Source organism: Danio aesculapii, chromosome 15 (genome assembly GCF_903798145.1).
Source record: "Danio aesculapii chromosome 15, fDanAes4.1, whole genome shotgun sequence".
Lineage (NCBI taxonomy): Eukaryota > Metazoa > Chordata > Actinopteri > Cypriniformes > Danionidae > Danio > Danio aesculapii.
The window spans coordinates 16,935,154-16,952,097 of NC_079449.1; the positions used below are offsets into that span (position 1 = coordinate 16,935,154).

The 16,944-nt window shown below is 36.2% G+C and overlaps 1 protein-coding gene across 7 annotated transcripts in view; it reads right to left on the reverse strand.

Annotated features, from left to right (window-relative positions):
- frya (furry homolog a (Drosophila)) overlaps nucleotides 1-16,944 on the reverse strand; it is a 128,245-nt gene that overhangs the window by 59,779 nt on the left and 51,522 nt on the right. For all 7 annotated transcript variants that reach the window (XM_056473868.1, XM_056473864.1, XM_056473863.1 and 4 more), the window contains exons 13-23: nucleotides 16,299-16,407; nucleotides 15,924-16,010; nucleotides 15,660-15,831; nucleotides 12,018-12,150; nucleotides 11,804-11,911; nucleotides 9,715-9,970; nucleotides 8,924-9,106; nucleotides 7,047-7,133; nucleotides 3,874-4,133; nucleotides 713-902; nucleotides 491-615 (exon numbers count right to left, since the gene is read on the reverse strand). In XM_056473868.1, the coding sequence (XP_056329843.1) occupies nucleotides 491-615; nucleotides 713-902; nucleotides 3,874-4,133; nucleotides 7,047-7,133; nucleotides 8,924-9,106; nucleotides 9,715-9,970; nucleotides 11,804-11,911; nucleotides 12,018-12,150; nucleotides 15,660-15,831; nucleotides 15,924-16,010; nucleotides 16,299-16,407 (1,710 nt within the window). The remainder of the gene's footprint in view (nucleotides 1-490; nucleotides 616-712; nucleotides 903-3,873; nucleotides 4,134-7,046; nucleotides 7,134-8,923; nucleotides 9,107-9,714; nucleotides 9,971-11,803; nucleotides 11,912-12,017; nucleotides 12,151-15,659; nucleotides 15,832-15,923; nucleotides 16,011-16,298; nucleotides 16,408-16,944) is intronic.

Below are 16,944 nucleotides of genomic sequence, written 5' to 3' on the forward strand. Positions count from 1 at the left end.
TTTTACACTTTGTTGAAGTATGTAAAAAAACTTACACTTGAGCAATGCATGTGACTTTATTCTCCATATGAGAGGCCAAAAAAGCCTTTGATATAAAGTATTAAATACATTTCAGCAGTTCCGTACTTTTTCCTTGTGTCATTTCATTGTTATTACACACAACTAATTTTTCAGATTTTTTTTGTTTTATTTTTATGTTTGTATTGTTTGGGTTTTTACCAAACTCTGGTTCAATTCCAGATCAATAGCTCCTTTAGAAATATTATTCCCAGGAAAAAAATGTAACACGTTCTATACTTCCCATGCCGTATATACTGTAATAACCAAAAAAGACAATGAGTGAGCCTAATTTTAATCCGGTTAAATAATGTCATTGCACTGTGAGAATAGGAGTCTTGCATAAACTTGACCATCTAGTACAATATGTTTGCCATTTGTGACAGTCAAGTTACCTAATTTTTTAAATGTTTATATTTGTGCTTCCAAGTACCTGAAAACAAGTGAGTTTGTACGTCCGAATCCCAGCACTAAAGACTCTGTGATCTCAATGCTTTCTGAACGCATCAGAGGGACCAACTGCTTCAGCAGCCAAGCCACAGATGGCGTTCCCAGGATCTAATGAACAAGATGTTAATCAGTGATTCCATCAAGTTATTAAATGACTGACTGAGCCGCATGACTTGGTGTGTGATGCTAGAAAAGACCCACCCACCTTGTTGTCATAGCTGCTGTTGCTGTCTGGGCTGGGAGTGATGATCTCAGGGGTGGAAGCTCGAAGATGACCCGGGCTCATGATGCTTGGTTTGGCCACACCAAAACACAGAATCAAATAGTTTCTCCATAGAGACACATAAGTATCTGCTGAACCAGCTGAACTTGTCTTCTTGGCGTTGACTGGGTTGCTAAAATATTCAAACATTCAAATGAATTAACTGACTAATGAAAAGTAATACAAATAAATGTAAAAAATTGCTATTTTCTGGGTAAATCAATTTAAAAAAACATTAAAAACCACATAATTATACAAAATAGTATTACAATTTAAAACACTGTTCTATTTTAGTATATTTAAATATACAATTTGTTTTAAAAAGTAATATTTAGGTAACAATTACATGTTCCTTCCATTTTCTTATGTTTTGATGGCATGGATTTTCTAATCGATGTCCATTTTAAGATAGAGTACCACATATCCTTTCTTATGTCTTTATGATTTTTAATAAAGTTGAATGTTTAAGAGTCTAGATTATATGATGACCTTACTGTCATCCAACTTCAGAGTAAAACCGGAATAATATGTGTGTGATTGCTTTTCTGTATGCCAAATAATTTGTTTCCTCAGAATCTACCCAGCCAGGTCAAAGGCTGTGGAGACCGCTTGAGTGGACCAGGACTTTTGAAGAATTTTAAACAAATTATTACGTTCAAATTTCCATTTACCATTATTAACCATTTTATGTGTTAAATCCTTTAAAGTTAATTCCTTTGTATGTAAGCTGCCAGTTTGGATGTAGATTGTTTTGATAAGACGGCTGAGTGTACACTCAGCCTTGTGTAAGAAACAGATTGTACTTTGCATGTGTGTGTTCTATTCATTTTTGGCTGTCCGACATTTGTATGCTTGAGATATTGTACAAACGCACATGGAAATTCTCTAAGTCTATCGGTGTTTTAGCCAATCAGGTTAAAACACCTATATGCATGACGCAGTTAATGACATTAATATGTAAGACTATAACTGGTGTTGATTTGTCATTGTATACAGAGCAGCCTAAAAAACTTTTTGCGAGTGTTGAAGCTGGCTTCTGCTGATGACTGCAAACTATCTTCAGTAAATTTTCTTTTTAACTAAATCTCTGATTCCGGCTCTTCTTCATCTGACAGACTGGTCATTTTTGGGTTCAAACTGTAAAATATCCCAGCAGTTTTTTTATGTTTTATGCAAACCATAATACACTTATTTTCATGATTCTCTGATGAACAGAAAGCTCAAAATACAGAATTTATTTTAAATAGAAATCCTTTGCAGCCTTATGAACGTCTTAATGTCACTGTTATGCATCATAAAATAATGCATCTTTGTTAAGCACAAGTATCAATTTCCTTTTAAAAAAAGCTATATCAGTAATTTAAAACTACTGTATAAAAAATAAATGTGACCCAATTAGGACTATATAGAGCAGGGGTGCCCACACTTTTTTTTATAAAGAGCCAAAAACCAAACATTATTAAGGCTAGTGGGCTGAAGGCAAACATAGTTGCCATGGGTAATTTCCTAATTTATTTAATAATGTTAAAAAAAACAAAAACAAAAAAACATTGCTTTATATTACCTAATACAGTATATATATAGTTGAAGTCAGAATTATTAGCCCCCCTGTTTATTTTTTCCCCAATGTCTGTTTAAGGGAGAGAAGATTTTTTCAACACATTTCTAAACATAATAGCTTTAACTACCCATTTCTAATAACTGATTTACTTTATCTTTGCCATGATGACAGTAAATAATATTTGACTAGATATTTTTCAAGACGCTTCTATACAGCTTAAACTGACATTTAAAGGCTTAACTAGGTTAATTAGGTTAACTAGGCAGGTTAGAGTTATTAGGCAAGTTATTGTATAACGATGGTTTGTTTTGTAGACTATCGAAAAAAAAATTGCTTAAAGGGGCTAATAATTTTGACCATAAAATGGATTTAAAAGAATTAAAAACTGCTTTTATTCTAGCCGAAATAAAACAAATGAGACTTTCTCCCGAAGAAAAAATATTATCAGACATGCTGTGAAAATTTCCTTGCTCTGTTAAACATCATTTGGGAAATATTTAAAAAAGAAAAAACTTAGAACATTAGAAAAATGGAGATGTTGTTACAATCTGCATAACCTTTCAAGGAAGAAAGAAAGAAGAGATAAAACTAAAACGTATAAATTAAATAAAGTAAATTTTAAAAATTAAAAAAGGAGCCAAAGGGGAAATTATATAAGGTTACACATTGAAAGCCACTTTTTGTGTATTTATTTATTTATTTATATACTGTCAGTGTCAGGTGAACGAACGACTCAAATTTGAAGACATGCCAGAAGAGGTGAGTCGTAGATGTGTTTGGAAGCACCTCGTAACATTTTAATGTTATTCTGGCAAATTGAACAAAATGACTCTATCTTGAATCTTGATGAACGAGACTCAAAGTTCCGAGTCAGTAAAATGATCTGAACTTCCCATCACTACATGGGGGCATGAATTAAATGTTCCTGAATGAAAGTCCCATTGAAAGTGAAACTGTGAAGGTGCAGTTAAAAAAATAAAAAATGAAATGCCCGAAATTACATGAAACTCCGGAGATAACATGAATAGCAATGACGATAATCAAATTATTTGCTATAACATATAGCTCAAAAATAAAAAATGTATTTTAAACAGAAATTCTTTGGAGCCTTATAAACATCTTAATGTCATTGTTATGCGTCATAATATAATGTGTCTTTGTTAAGCACAAGTATCAATTTCCTTTGAAAAAAGCTATATCAGTAATATGAAACTACAGTATAAAAAACAAATGTGACCCAAATAAAACTATATAGAGTGTGCTATCAGAGGCAGAACCACTTAAACAAGTGTTGTAACATTATAAAAAGTACGTATGGGAAGCCATTAAGAGCTTAAACTTAAAGACAGAGATAGAGTTAATGCTTCAAAACCTCCTCCTGCACTTTAAGGTTAAAGCCTGGTCAACTAGACTTAACTGCTTACATAACGTATTAGGATGACACAATAATTAAAGCAATAGACCAATAGATTCACTGATGTATATACATCTTGGGATTGTTTGAAAGGTCAATTGCGCCATAAATGTTTTATCCATCATGTACCTGGGCTCGAGTAAAGGCATGAGGAGCTGCAGACGGGTGAAGGCGTAGGGCCAGGCGTAGCTGAGCGCTGTGGGACAGTGTTTAGGCAGGTACTCCTGTCTCAGAAGGCTGAAGAGGCACAGAGCCCAGGGTTCCTTCAGAGACTGTGCCAAAATCCACACACGAGACGGGCTCCGAACGTCATAGTGGCTGCCGACCAGAGATCCGTTCCACTCCACCAGCCACTGCAGGTCCGCTTGCTGCCCAGCAGGGAGAGATGCCTGTTTATACAGATTTCAGTAGTGAAATTCCGTCAATTTATTACAATTTTTAGAGGATAATGACAAAACAAAAATGCATTTGTGTGTTGTGCAAATAACTATTACTCAATTGTGCTGTATGTGCTTTTTTGCATAGTTATTTTTTTTTACAACCATGTTTATTAGCAGAATACATACAAAATAAACTACAGAAGCTCCACCAATCAGACACTCACAGTGAGCAAAGGGCTTTTCTAATCGGTTTTCTATTTTGTGTATGCAAATTTAATTTGCGTACACACACACACACACACATGCACACACATGCACACACACACACACACACACACACACACACACACACACACACACACACACACACACGCACACACGCACACACGCACACACGCACACACACACACACGCACACACACACACACACACACACGATATGAAACTCTATTGGGCCTGCAGGCTGATTAGTCCTATTCAATCTGCTTCCAACTACATGGCGTGGGTGATTGGTTGCTGTCACCACATGTTTTCTGAAATACATTGTTTGTACAGATACAACCGGCAGCTCTTTGCAACTCTCACATGGTCACTCATTGAATCTAAGCAGGGCTGCGCCGGGTCAGTACCTGGTTAGGGGACCACAAGGGAAAACTAGGTTGCTGCTGGAAGTGGTGTTAGTGAGACCAGTAGGTGGCGCTCAACCTGCGGTCTGTGTGAGTCCTAACGCCCTAGTATATTGATGGGGAATCTATACTGCTCAGTGAGTGCTGTCTTTCAGATGAGACAATAAACCAAGGTCCTGACTCTCTGTAGTCATTAAAAATCCCAGGATGTCATTCGAAAAAGAGTAGGGGTTTAATCCCTGCCAAATCTGCCCACTGGCCTCTGTCTATCACAGCATCCTAACCATTCCCATATCATAAATGGCTTCATCACTCTGTCTCCTCTCCACCAATCAGCTGGTGTGTGGTCTGGCGCAATATGGCGGTCGCATCATCCAGGTGGATGGTGGATGAGGAGATTCCCACCCATTGTTTAAAGCGCTTTGAGTGTCCAGAAAAGCACTTTATAAATGTAAGGAATAATTATTCTTAACTAAAAATTAGTTTTATATTTCTATGATTTAACTTGATTGTCATTCACTTTGCTTCCAGGGATTGAAGGGAAACAACCAATGATGCTAAAAGAAATAGGCACCTTACTGAAGTCAATAAAACACAGACAGCTAGTCAGCATCAATGCTGCTTTTAAACTACAGTGTGTGCTCATGATAAACAGCATTTCTGGTGGTGTGGATGTTGAAATAGTTACTGTTTTAGCTGTTCTTATAGTTTGAGTTATTTGTGAATTTCCAAAGCAGCTTTACAGTAATAAAAAGCAAATCAAACAAATAATGATGATTCAAATTCTACTGTAATCCCGCTCTTATCTGTTATGATATGCACTTTGTCAGATTATATGCTTAATGTTGTGGACAAGACATATGGCACACTATGCATAGCTTCTTAACCTCATCAGAACTAGTCACTGACTTCTGGAAAATAAGAGCATAAACTAGGAGTTGCACCGACTAGTCCACCAATCGACTTTAATGCTCTGCCTTGATGCTTTTTGATTGATGTCGACTAGTCGTGCTGCGCAGATCAAGTGGTTTCACCTGAACTACATGACAGCTTTACACACAAAGGTGGTTTACTGGATGAAACTGCCCTTGAATTATTTAAAGTAAATTTTAAAATGTTATTTTTCTTATGTCGGTGTCTAAGATTCACATGAATTTAGAATGAACTTTATATCGTAAAACAGGTGGCAGTTAGCTCGCTCCATGCAAATACCCTAGAGAAGATGTTAGCCAATCACGTTTATGGAACGATGGAAAAGTCATGTGATTGACTGCTGTCCTCTGCGAAGCGTAGATGCTGTGAATGAACCAATAAGTGCACAGCTAGGAGACGTCTGATAATCACAATGAGCAGTAACCGCGAAAAACGGCCAACTTGAGCAGGATTTTGAGCAGGTTTCTATCATAGCTGTAAAATATGTGTCTCTGACAGTGTAATAAGGCTAAATGTTATAATCTAGCCTTTGTCTTTAGTGCGTTTTGTTGTTATGAATAACTTCACATGAATATGTGTGCTGATGATGTAAGCATTACTTCTGCACTAAAATATGTTATTGTTGCATTCTTACTAAAACGTGCAGTGATCAATGTGTTGACTGCATTTATTTAGTAGTAAAATTAGCCTGGGTGCTAATGTTGTATTATTAACATAATGAAAGTGTAGACAATGGACTTGTTTTGCACTAAAATCAGTCATTGGCAATGTTGCATTGTATTTGCAACGTGTTATGAGCTATCAAACAGCATGCATATATATTTCCTGCAAATAAATCACAAATTGTTGGATGTTGCAAAACATTTGCATCTTGTGTTTTTCATCTTGTGACTTTCAAAAATCTAAAGTCGTTTAACCTCTAGCATAAACTAAAGTTTGTTATTGTCTACAATGACACACAATAAGAGTTAAATGATCACTTCTTGCATCCCAGCCTCCACTGTGGTTACGAATCACTACAACACTCACACCAAGTCAAATGAATTGTGCCAAAATCCGGCTAAAACCAGCATAATAATTATCAAATAAATTGGATTTAGCTACAAAGCAACTCTACAAAGACAAAGTGCAAATCAATTAAAGTTCAGTTCTCTCTAAATGTGATTTTATACAAAAGTTTGCATTTGGCTGCTTGAAGATCAGGGTAGGTTAGCCTAGCATTAGGTAGTCACCACCTAATATACTCAACTCCGAGAAATAAAACAGGCCTTCTCTTGAACTCAGAACAGAAGACAGTTTGTAGATGTCCTCCAAGACTCACATATGAGCGACACCGCAAATGGCCGAACAGAGAGGCACTCACCGAGTCAGCCACCGCCACGTGAGCAAAGCTTTCAAGCACTATTGGGCTCAGCTGGTCCAGCACATCTATCATGGGCCTTTCATCTTCCTGTAGCAGAAAAAAACAACAACATACTCATGCATAAACTGAGCGGACATACACTTAAAGGAGACATGATATGGATTTTAATGTGAATGCTAATCTGTTCCTTGAGATTCACTTAAAATGTTGATAAAGTTTTACATTTTAAAAAAAGCCAATATATATGCATAAAAACAATGATTTTAAACCTTTATCCTGACCCTTTTTGTGAAAAGACCTTATTTTAAAGGGCGGGTCCTATAAAGCTTATCAGTAAATCTTTTAATAGGCTGAAATCATTGCATCCAGTAGGAAACTCCCTCACAAGTGCACAATATTGCAGTATGTATTTTGACAACATTACCCATATATAACCGTCACTCACAAAATAGCATTGTGAAATGAATAGCTTAAATACTTAATGTAGCTGCTGTCAGATCCAGTACAGCTGAGTGCTTCGTCTTTTGACAAACAAATCTTTTTAAGATCGTTGCAATACAGTGTTCATTCACTTTTTGGTTTTACCTGTTTGTTAGCAGACTCTCATCATGTCTTAACAATACATGACATGGTGCTACGGCAAATGATAAAAGGTATCTTTTCCATGTTAAAAGGAGTTACTAACCATCTGCAAAATTTCTATTCTATTATATTAAGTTTCTATTTCTTCAACTTCTGAACAACAGCATAAACGAGTATGACAATGATCACCTCAGATGTTGATTATGTGCTTTATTCTGTGTTAAATGTTACCAGTATGAGTTTGAATATCATTTTACGTGACATTTATTACCATACTAAAAGTGGCAGCAGATTGTTTACCTCAGATCTTAAAAATAAAATAGCTTCAGCATGTGCTATTAATAATGTTTTTGAGGTTTAAAATTCATTAATTAGATTATAAACCTGTCCATTTCATTGCGAGTGCAGTGGACAACCAAATTGTTTGTCACCAGAATTTTGTTGCATCATGTGTTGTTAAGATACGGTGTCAAGAGTTTGCAGAACATCAACAACTGAACACACATCTGTATGCGGTAATTACTGTAGACAGCAGAAGGGTTCAAATTGATTGTTTACTTTTTTTCGTTTTTAGTCTTACATGTAATATTAGTTTGTGTTATACATGCTTCAGTATATCAAATGTATGTGTTTATTTACATTACATTTAATTTATTCACAAAATTTACTTTAGAACAAACTATGCAAACAATGCATCTAATTTCACATTACTTTTAGGCAATATGTAGAAACAAACATCTGTTTTAATGAGAAAACGTGTTTTTCTCCACATCTTGTGAACTCGTGTCTATCGGTGCTCTAGATCTGCCGGTTTCAGACTGTCGAATGACTTTTTTCTTGCATAGACTGATTGGCACGATTATGCATTCACAGTGGTACGAACCGTTATAGGGGTGGTCAAATGGATGTCTATTATTTTAATTGTTAACATTATGATTTAAAATACAGATCAGAGTGAACTTTTTTCTTAGTTTCAGAGGGCTGACCACCCCACACTTCTTGTTTTGACGTGCTTCAGGGGGGATCAAGCCTTAATTAGTCAACCTCCCCCAAACCCCCCTGTAATTCGCACCCTGCCTGTGAAATCACATGCCACCTCAATGTCAAATGGTTCATTTTTAGAGCATGTTCAAATTAATGCTTTGATTTGTAATAGTGTGGACCTTTTAAGCGTTAAATCTTGCAGGAGGTTTTAGTGAAACAAATAACTCTTATTGTTTAAGAATCAAGCCAGCTTAGATTTTACATGTCATAGGCCCTTTAAAGGGTTATATGTGATCAAGTGAAGCTATTACCTCAGTTTGTCCTATGATGATGAAGATCTGGCGGACCTCTCGAAGGATGGACACGGCTAGTTTGCGTGTGCCTGTCTGACAGGAGCACAGCAGCACTAAAGCGAGACCCTCTACAGCATGCAGGACTGTGGAGTGGGAGGCCCACTCAGCTGGCATTCTGGAACTAGAGCTGCTCTGTAACAACTGAACAGAACATACACCATTATGTTGCTATGTAAAATAAAATAAAATAAAATAAAATAAAATAAAATAAAATAAAATAAAATAAAATAAAATAAAATAAAATAAAATAAAATAATAAAATAAAATAAAATAAAATAAAATAAAATAAAATAAAATAAAATAAAATAAAATAAAATAAAATAAAATATTGAATTAGTTCTGTTTAGGAATGTATTGTATCAAAAAAAAAGAAGTCTGATATGATTTAATGATCTGAAGCTACAGCTTTTTGGGAATAAAAATGACATACCTGGCACTTGCAAATTAACTTTCTATCACAAACAAAAATGAAATTAGTATTTGCATTTGCTCTCAGCTATTGGCCATATTTATTAGCCAAAACTAGTTAAAATATAGCCTTATTAGATATAAGCAAAAATAAAATACTGGGATAATATTATAATATTTTAATATCTCTAATACATGCATATATACTTATCTTATATTTTCATAAACTACCAATTAGATTTTTTTAACGCTTTATAGAAGCCACTTATAAGATTTTTAAGAAAACATTTTGTGATATTTTTCTTCCCTAAGGGCTATACAAACATTTCTTTGCCACTTACTTCAGCAGAGCAGATCTTCGATGTGTCTGGGCTCTTGTTGGTGCTGAGGAGAGCCAGTTTCCACTGTGTGAGCAACTGAAGCAGTAGTTTAAGTGAGGAGTCCAGCAGGGTTTGGTGTGTGTCCTGAACTTCTCGGAGCAGAAAACTGCAGAAACCCAGCAGCACTTCCTCCCGCCAGTCTGAGAAATCTACCAGCAGACTCTGCAGGGAATTCTGAGCTATCAGACGCAGCTCATCATCCATATGGATGGTTAACCTGCCAGTTTGAAGACAGAAGAACATAATGATCAAGAATGCAGTTAAAAAAAATTTGGCTCAAACTTCAAATGAGTAATAAATAAATATAATAAAATCTCAAATAAATATTGAATAGTTATTTGAAACTACAATATATACTACAATATATATATATATATTTGGCTCAGTACCACTGTCGCTTCACAGCAAGAATGTCGCTGGTTCGAGTCCCGGCAGGACCAGTTGGTGTTTCTGTGTGAAGTTTGCATGTTCTCCCCGGGTTCATAGGCTATAGGTGAATTGGATTAATTAAATTGGCCATAGTGTTTGAGTTTTGTGTTATTGTGAGAGTGTATGGGTGTTCCCCAGTACTAGGTTGCAGCTGAAAGGGCATTTGATGCTTAACATATGCCAGAATAGCTGGCAGAAGGAAAATGAATGAATATATAATATATTGATTTATAGTTGTATGTTTGAGTAAATAGCAATTTTTGAATGGCATTTCTTCCCAAATTAAAGTAAAAAATTCTCAATTAAAAAAATTAAATAACTAAAAAGTTTTATTTTCAAGTTTATTTTCAGACATTTGTATACTACATTTTAGACAAAAAATACTGTTAAATACCATCAAATACTCAGGCATGTGATCAGCCGAGGACAAAAAAGAAGGAAGATGAGAAATCATACAGATATCCAGATATCATACATTGATAAAAAGAGTTTATTACTTTCACTTTCCCTTTCATTCACCATAGTACCTGCTTTTTAATATTTTATAATTAATTAAAACTATATTTTTATACATTTGTAATATCATCTAAACTTATGAAACTTTTAGGTATTACATTTCAGGTGCTAGGCTGCAGCACTGAATAAATGAAGACATCAGGACAGATCCCTTGGAGAGAATAATAAAAAAATGTGTACCCTGGCTTTATTTATAATGTACATAGAGTGCACGCGGTCATGATGTGCAAATGTGAAAGCGGATTTCAAAGCCATTTCATAATCTTGCATATTGTCAGCGGCTTCGTCATATGCGCACATTATAGGACTACATTATATACACAGTAGCCTAATAGGTCATCTCTGAATGCTGTATGGAATGAAGCAATTACTGCTCTTGTGCACAATGATGAACAATGATGCTGCAAACCATCAATCAGGTCATCTGCTTTGATGATGATGAACCTCATTGAATATCAGATTTACGCAAATTATAGGGGTCACCCTATTGAGCTCGGAAAATTCAAAAATCCATATATTCTTCCGTTTATACGGAAGAATCACATCCCTGAATACTGTCTTTAGACAATTGTTTTAATTTCATGACAGTTTATGAGAAATGAACTAAAAGTGACAAGATATTTTAATCAATTTTCATGCTCCAAAAAATAGTTCTAAATGACAATATGTTATTTAAAAGTTAAAAAAAACATTATCAGACCTTTATAAAATAAAACAAACATTAACATTCTACTCAAACCCACACCTAATGTATCTAGAGAAACTGAGGTAGTTCAATTGTTTTTGTAGTTGTTTTTAAATTCTAAACATATTTAAAATGTCTCTATACCAAAAAGCACCATGCAAAATAATCCCATAGAGAGATTGGTTTTACTCTGAATATCTGCCTGACCTTATGGCTTGAATGTGAAGAATTAAGTCTAGACCAGACCTGACTCAGATTGCACAGGGGCATCCTATTTAAGCTCAGGGCTGTGAGGCATCACATTACTGAAACTTTCGGGAAACCTGACCATCAGGCAATTCCTCTAAAGAAATTCTTACTGCTCATTCATGCATTGAACATACACATGCTCATTAATGCATCGAACATACACACACTCACCGGGCCAAAAGGTCTATTAGCTCTGACTTGGACATGCCATCAGGAAGGATGCGAGGAATGGCAGCCATGCATGTCCTAAAGAGGTCAATCTTGGGTTTCCTTTCACCACTGTAAGTATAAAGAAAAGTCACATAAGCTCATACAAAAAGCTGAAGCTAAGCTGAATTAATGCAAAAAATAGAATACAAATGTAAAAGTTTCTTGTGTGACATACGTAATCATGTCCTCAGGCTCCTTATTGAGCATCTGTGCGTTACTCAGCATCATACAGCGGCCAACCTCTTTATCCAGATGTCTGAGGATGTTGTCTAAAGCTTTCCGCACATGAGGGTAATACAGGGACATTCCTGCAACATGAACGTAGATGAGATAGATGAGAGATAATTTCTTCATCAGTTTAATCAGAAAATGTCAATCAGCATTCTCAAGGAGACAATTTGTGGTCTTCATGTTTTTGGTCAAAGCCGTCATTTTTCTTTCGCTCTTCAAACTTTTATTCTTGTCTGTTAAACATGTAACAAATATAAATTGATATAAAAACAATTTGTGAGAACATAAATAGTAATACATTTCTAAATTTTATGATTTTTATTCTTCATTAATTCCTTCATTTTCCTTCAGCTTAGTCTCTATTTCAGAGGTCGCCACAGCGTAATGAACCAGCAACTATTCTAGCATATGTTTTATACAGCGGATGCCCTTTCAGCCACAACCCAGTACACACTCATTCACACACACTACGGCCAATTTAGTTTATTCAATTCACTTATAGCGTATGTCTTTGGACTGTGGGGAAAACTGGAGCACCTGGAGGAAACCTATGCGAACACAGGGAGAGCATGCAAACTCCACACAGAAATGCCAACTAGCCCAGCCGGGACTCAAACCAGTGAACTTCTTGCTGTGAGGCAACAGTGCTAACCACTGAGCCACCATACCATCTTACCTTTATTCTTGTCTATTAAAAATTGTAACAATATTTTAAAAACATACAGTTGAAGTCAGAATTATTAGCCGTCCTGTTTATTTTTTCAACACATGTCTAAACATAACAGTTTCAATAACTCTTTTCTAATAACTGATTTACTTTATCTTTGCCATGATTACAGTAAGTAATATTTTACTAGATATTTTTCAAGACACTTCTATACAGCTTAAAGTGACATTTAAAGGCTTAACTAGGTTAATTAGGTTAACTAGGCAGGTTAGGGTAATTAGACAAGTTATTGTATAATGACGGTTTCTTCTGTAGACTATCGAAAAAAATATAGCTTAAAGGAGCTAATAATTTTGTCCCTAAAATGTTTTTTTAAAAATTAAAAACTGCTTTTATTCTAGCCAAAATAAAACAAATAAGACTTTCTCCAGAAGAAAAAATAATATCAGACATGCTGTGAAAATTTCCTTGCTCTGTTAAACATCATTTGGGAAAAATTTAAAAGAAGAAAAAAAAATTCAAAGGGGGGGCTAATATTTCTGACTTCCACTGTAAATAGAAATACATTTTTGAATATGATTTGCAACTAGCTTTATATTTACAAACTTTTCTTAGGGTTGATGATAATATCTTTTTAATAAATGTTGTATAAATTAAATGCCACCATATTTGAGATATATATACAAACACTATTCTTTTTTTGTTCTAAATATTGTTCCATTTTGTTATGTCATGAACGCTGGATAACAGGGTTGAGGATCCATGTGCAGATTATTACAAGAATGGTCAGGTACATGCAGAGCAAAGTCGTGGTTAAAGAACAGCTAAATAGTCAGTACAGGCAGAAATGATTTAAAACAAACAGACAAATGAAGTCATGAAGTCTTTTGAAAAACTGATGCTGGCCCACCTGAAGGACATCACTGAACCCTCACTGGACTCTCTTCAGTTTGCCTACAGAGCAAACAGGTCTGTGGATGATGCAGTAAATATGGGACTGCATTATGCTCTGCAACACCTAGACAGACCAGGGACCTATGTGAGGATCTTGTTTGTTGACTTCAGCTCGGCGTTTAACACTATCATCCCAAAACTTCTCCTGCCCAAATTAACTCAGCTCTCTGTGCCCACCTCTGTCTGTCAGTGGATCAACAGCTTCCTAACGGACAGGCAGCAGCTGGTGAAGCTGGGAAAATTCTCATCTAGTATCCGTACAATCAGCACTGGCGCCCCCCAGGGGTGTGTCCTCTCCCCACTGCGGTGTGTCCTCTCCCCACTGCTCTTCTCCCTGTACACGAATGACTGCACTTCAAAAGACTCCTCTGTGAAGCTCTTGAAGTTTGCAGACGACACCACACTTATCGGCCTCATTCAGGACGGTGACGAGTCTGCTTACAGACAGGAGGTTAAGGAGTTGGCTGTCTGGTGCAGTAACAACAACCTGGAGCTCAACACGCTCAAAACAGTGGAGATGATAGTGGACTTCAGGAGAAACCCCCCTGCTCTCCCCCCACTGAGCATCATGGACAGCATTGTGGCAGCAGTGGAGTCATTCAGGTTCCTGGGCACCACCATCTCTCAGGACCTGAAGTGGGACACTCACATTGACTCCATTGTCAAAAAAGCTCAACAGAGGCTGTACTTTCTTCGTCAGCTGAGGAAGTTTAACCTCCCAAAGGAGCTGCTGAAACAGTTCTACACCTCCATCATTGAATCAGTCATCTGCACATCAATAACTGTCTGGTTTAGCTCAGCTACTAAATACGACCTCCAAAGACTACATCGAATAGTTCGGACTGCTGAGCGAATCATTGGTACAACGCTTCCTACTCCCCAAGAACTGTACTTATCAAGAGCGAGCAGAAGGGCTGCCAAAATCACTCTGGACCCCTCACACCCAGCACACTGCCTCTTTGAACTGTTACCTTCTGGTCGACGCTACAGAGCACTGCGCACCAGAACAGCCCGACACAGAAACAGTTTCTTCCCTCAGGCAATCCATCTCATGAACACTTGATGATAATAATTGTGGAGCCAACATCACTACTTGCCATACACTTTTATACATATATACACTTATTTAACAACACACTTTACATGCCTATTTGCACATAACAGCTGCACATATAACGTTGTATATAGTAATAAACATGTACATACACTTGTCAATCTGTATATTTGCACTCACTACTTACTTCTATTTTTTAAAATATATTTATTATCTGTTTTTTGTCCTGTCTCTGTAATCCTGTTGCACTGTAGAAGCTCAGTCACGAAAACAAATTCCTCGTATGTGTGAACATACCTGGCAATAAAGCTCTTTCTGATTCTGATTCAAAGCAAAGGGTCAAAACACGGCTAGGCTAAACAAGGAAAACCACGTCGTAATGTACACAGATAAACAAGTCTCAGCAAAGTTATGTATAATGCTGTATAAATAGTCCATCTAATCAGTTCATGAGCAACTCCCAGCCGTGTGTGTGTGTGTGTGTAATCAACAGAAAACTGGAACAGGTGTGTGTGTGTGGTGTTTGACGGGATTTGTAGTTCTCCAGTGATCTGCATTAGCTAGATCGCCAGTGACTGTAGCACATTTAAAGAATTTCTTGTGGATAAGAATTTAATCTTCATAATGTTTATAAAAATATATTTTCTTAAGGTTATCAGTAGCCATTTTTAGTTTTCTAAAACTATAAAACTGGACACCAATCCAACTTTTTCTGCCATAGAAATGTCTGCCATAAAACGTAAATGTTTTACTTGAAAAATGTGTGTCCTATTTATTTAAAGAGTTCCACTTTTATGTATTTTTTATTTAGTTAAATCATGCAATAACATTTTTACACTGCATTCAGTTTTTTCAGTTTCACAAACATAGCCTTGAAATGATTCTTATAAAAGCAGAACAGCAGATCTCACCTATGACTTTGGCCTCATCTTCACTCAGAGGTTTGCTCAGGAACGTCTTCTTGACTCGTAGTGTGTTTCCAGACGGGAGCGTAGCCCCTGTGTTCGGCATTGGGGGCTCGCCATCTTTCTGCTGCAGCTTGTCAGCAATGACCAGGAATGCTCTAAGACCAATATTCATTCTCTACAGACCAGACACCCACAAAAATCAACATATAATTGCCATAAAACTCATATAATCATACCACATCGGTTTGTAAATTGGTGAAAATGTACCTCTGGATTAAGACTAAAGGCTTTTGCAGGTTTCCCAACAAACAGCAGGTCAAAAATGACTTCTTTCATCGCAAAGTCAAGCCTTTCCTGTAAGACAATAGAGAATGAGGAAATACAATATGCAAAAAATTTGTAAAATATTTAATGTAAAACACATGCTGCATCAGGAATTTTATAAATAAAACAATGTAGTTTTACAGAGTAATCTATAATGGGAATCTAGCTGTCATTCTGTGTTTATTTTGGTAACAACATTAAATCTGCAGATTCAGAGTTTTCACAACAAATGAGAGTTAATTCTTGTGTGATTTAACGGCTTACAGCGGATTAACAGTGAGGTGTAAGTTTTAGATCTGACATTCAACAGCGAATTACCTGTGCAATAAACTGGATAATCTTCACAAATATATTAAGAGGCATGTCTTTAGGAACAACGCTGCGGGATCCCTTGGGGAACAGGGTGGTCACAATAGTGTTGAGACGGCTGCGGGACAAAAATCGCAATGTTTAGTTTAGAATCAGGCACTGACATGCATAAAAAGAAGGTCAAGGCATAGTGACACAGATAGTTTGTTATAATTAGCATTCTATTACTGTGGCAGATCCGAGCCTGGCCTATTTGCAAAATGTTATTTTAATGTGGGGTTTGTCCTCTCTGAAATTATCCATGGTGGTTGGTAAACCCTCAAGTCATAGTTTTTTTGGAAAATTCAATGGTTCTGATATTTATGATCTGCTATAATGCAACAGTTCTCTTGCACAGGAATCACAGGCTGACTGACTGCTGGTTTTTCTGCCTAATTTGAGCTTTTTATGATCCTTGTGGTTTCAGAACTTCTCTCTCACATGCTTTAGATATCTTATATCATGCCAAACAGTTCTTCTTTTTAAATATAGTCTACCATTTAAAAGTTTGGGATCTGTAAGCTTTTTAAAAATGTATTCTCATTACTTTTCTTTTAATAAATAAAATTTTTGTAATTACTCTACTCTTTTAGATTTTTTAGAAATCATTGCTGAT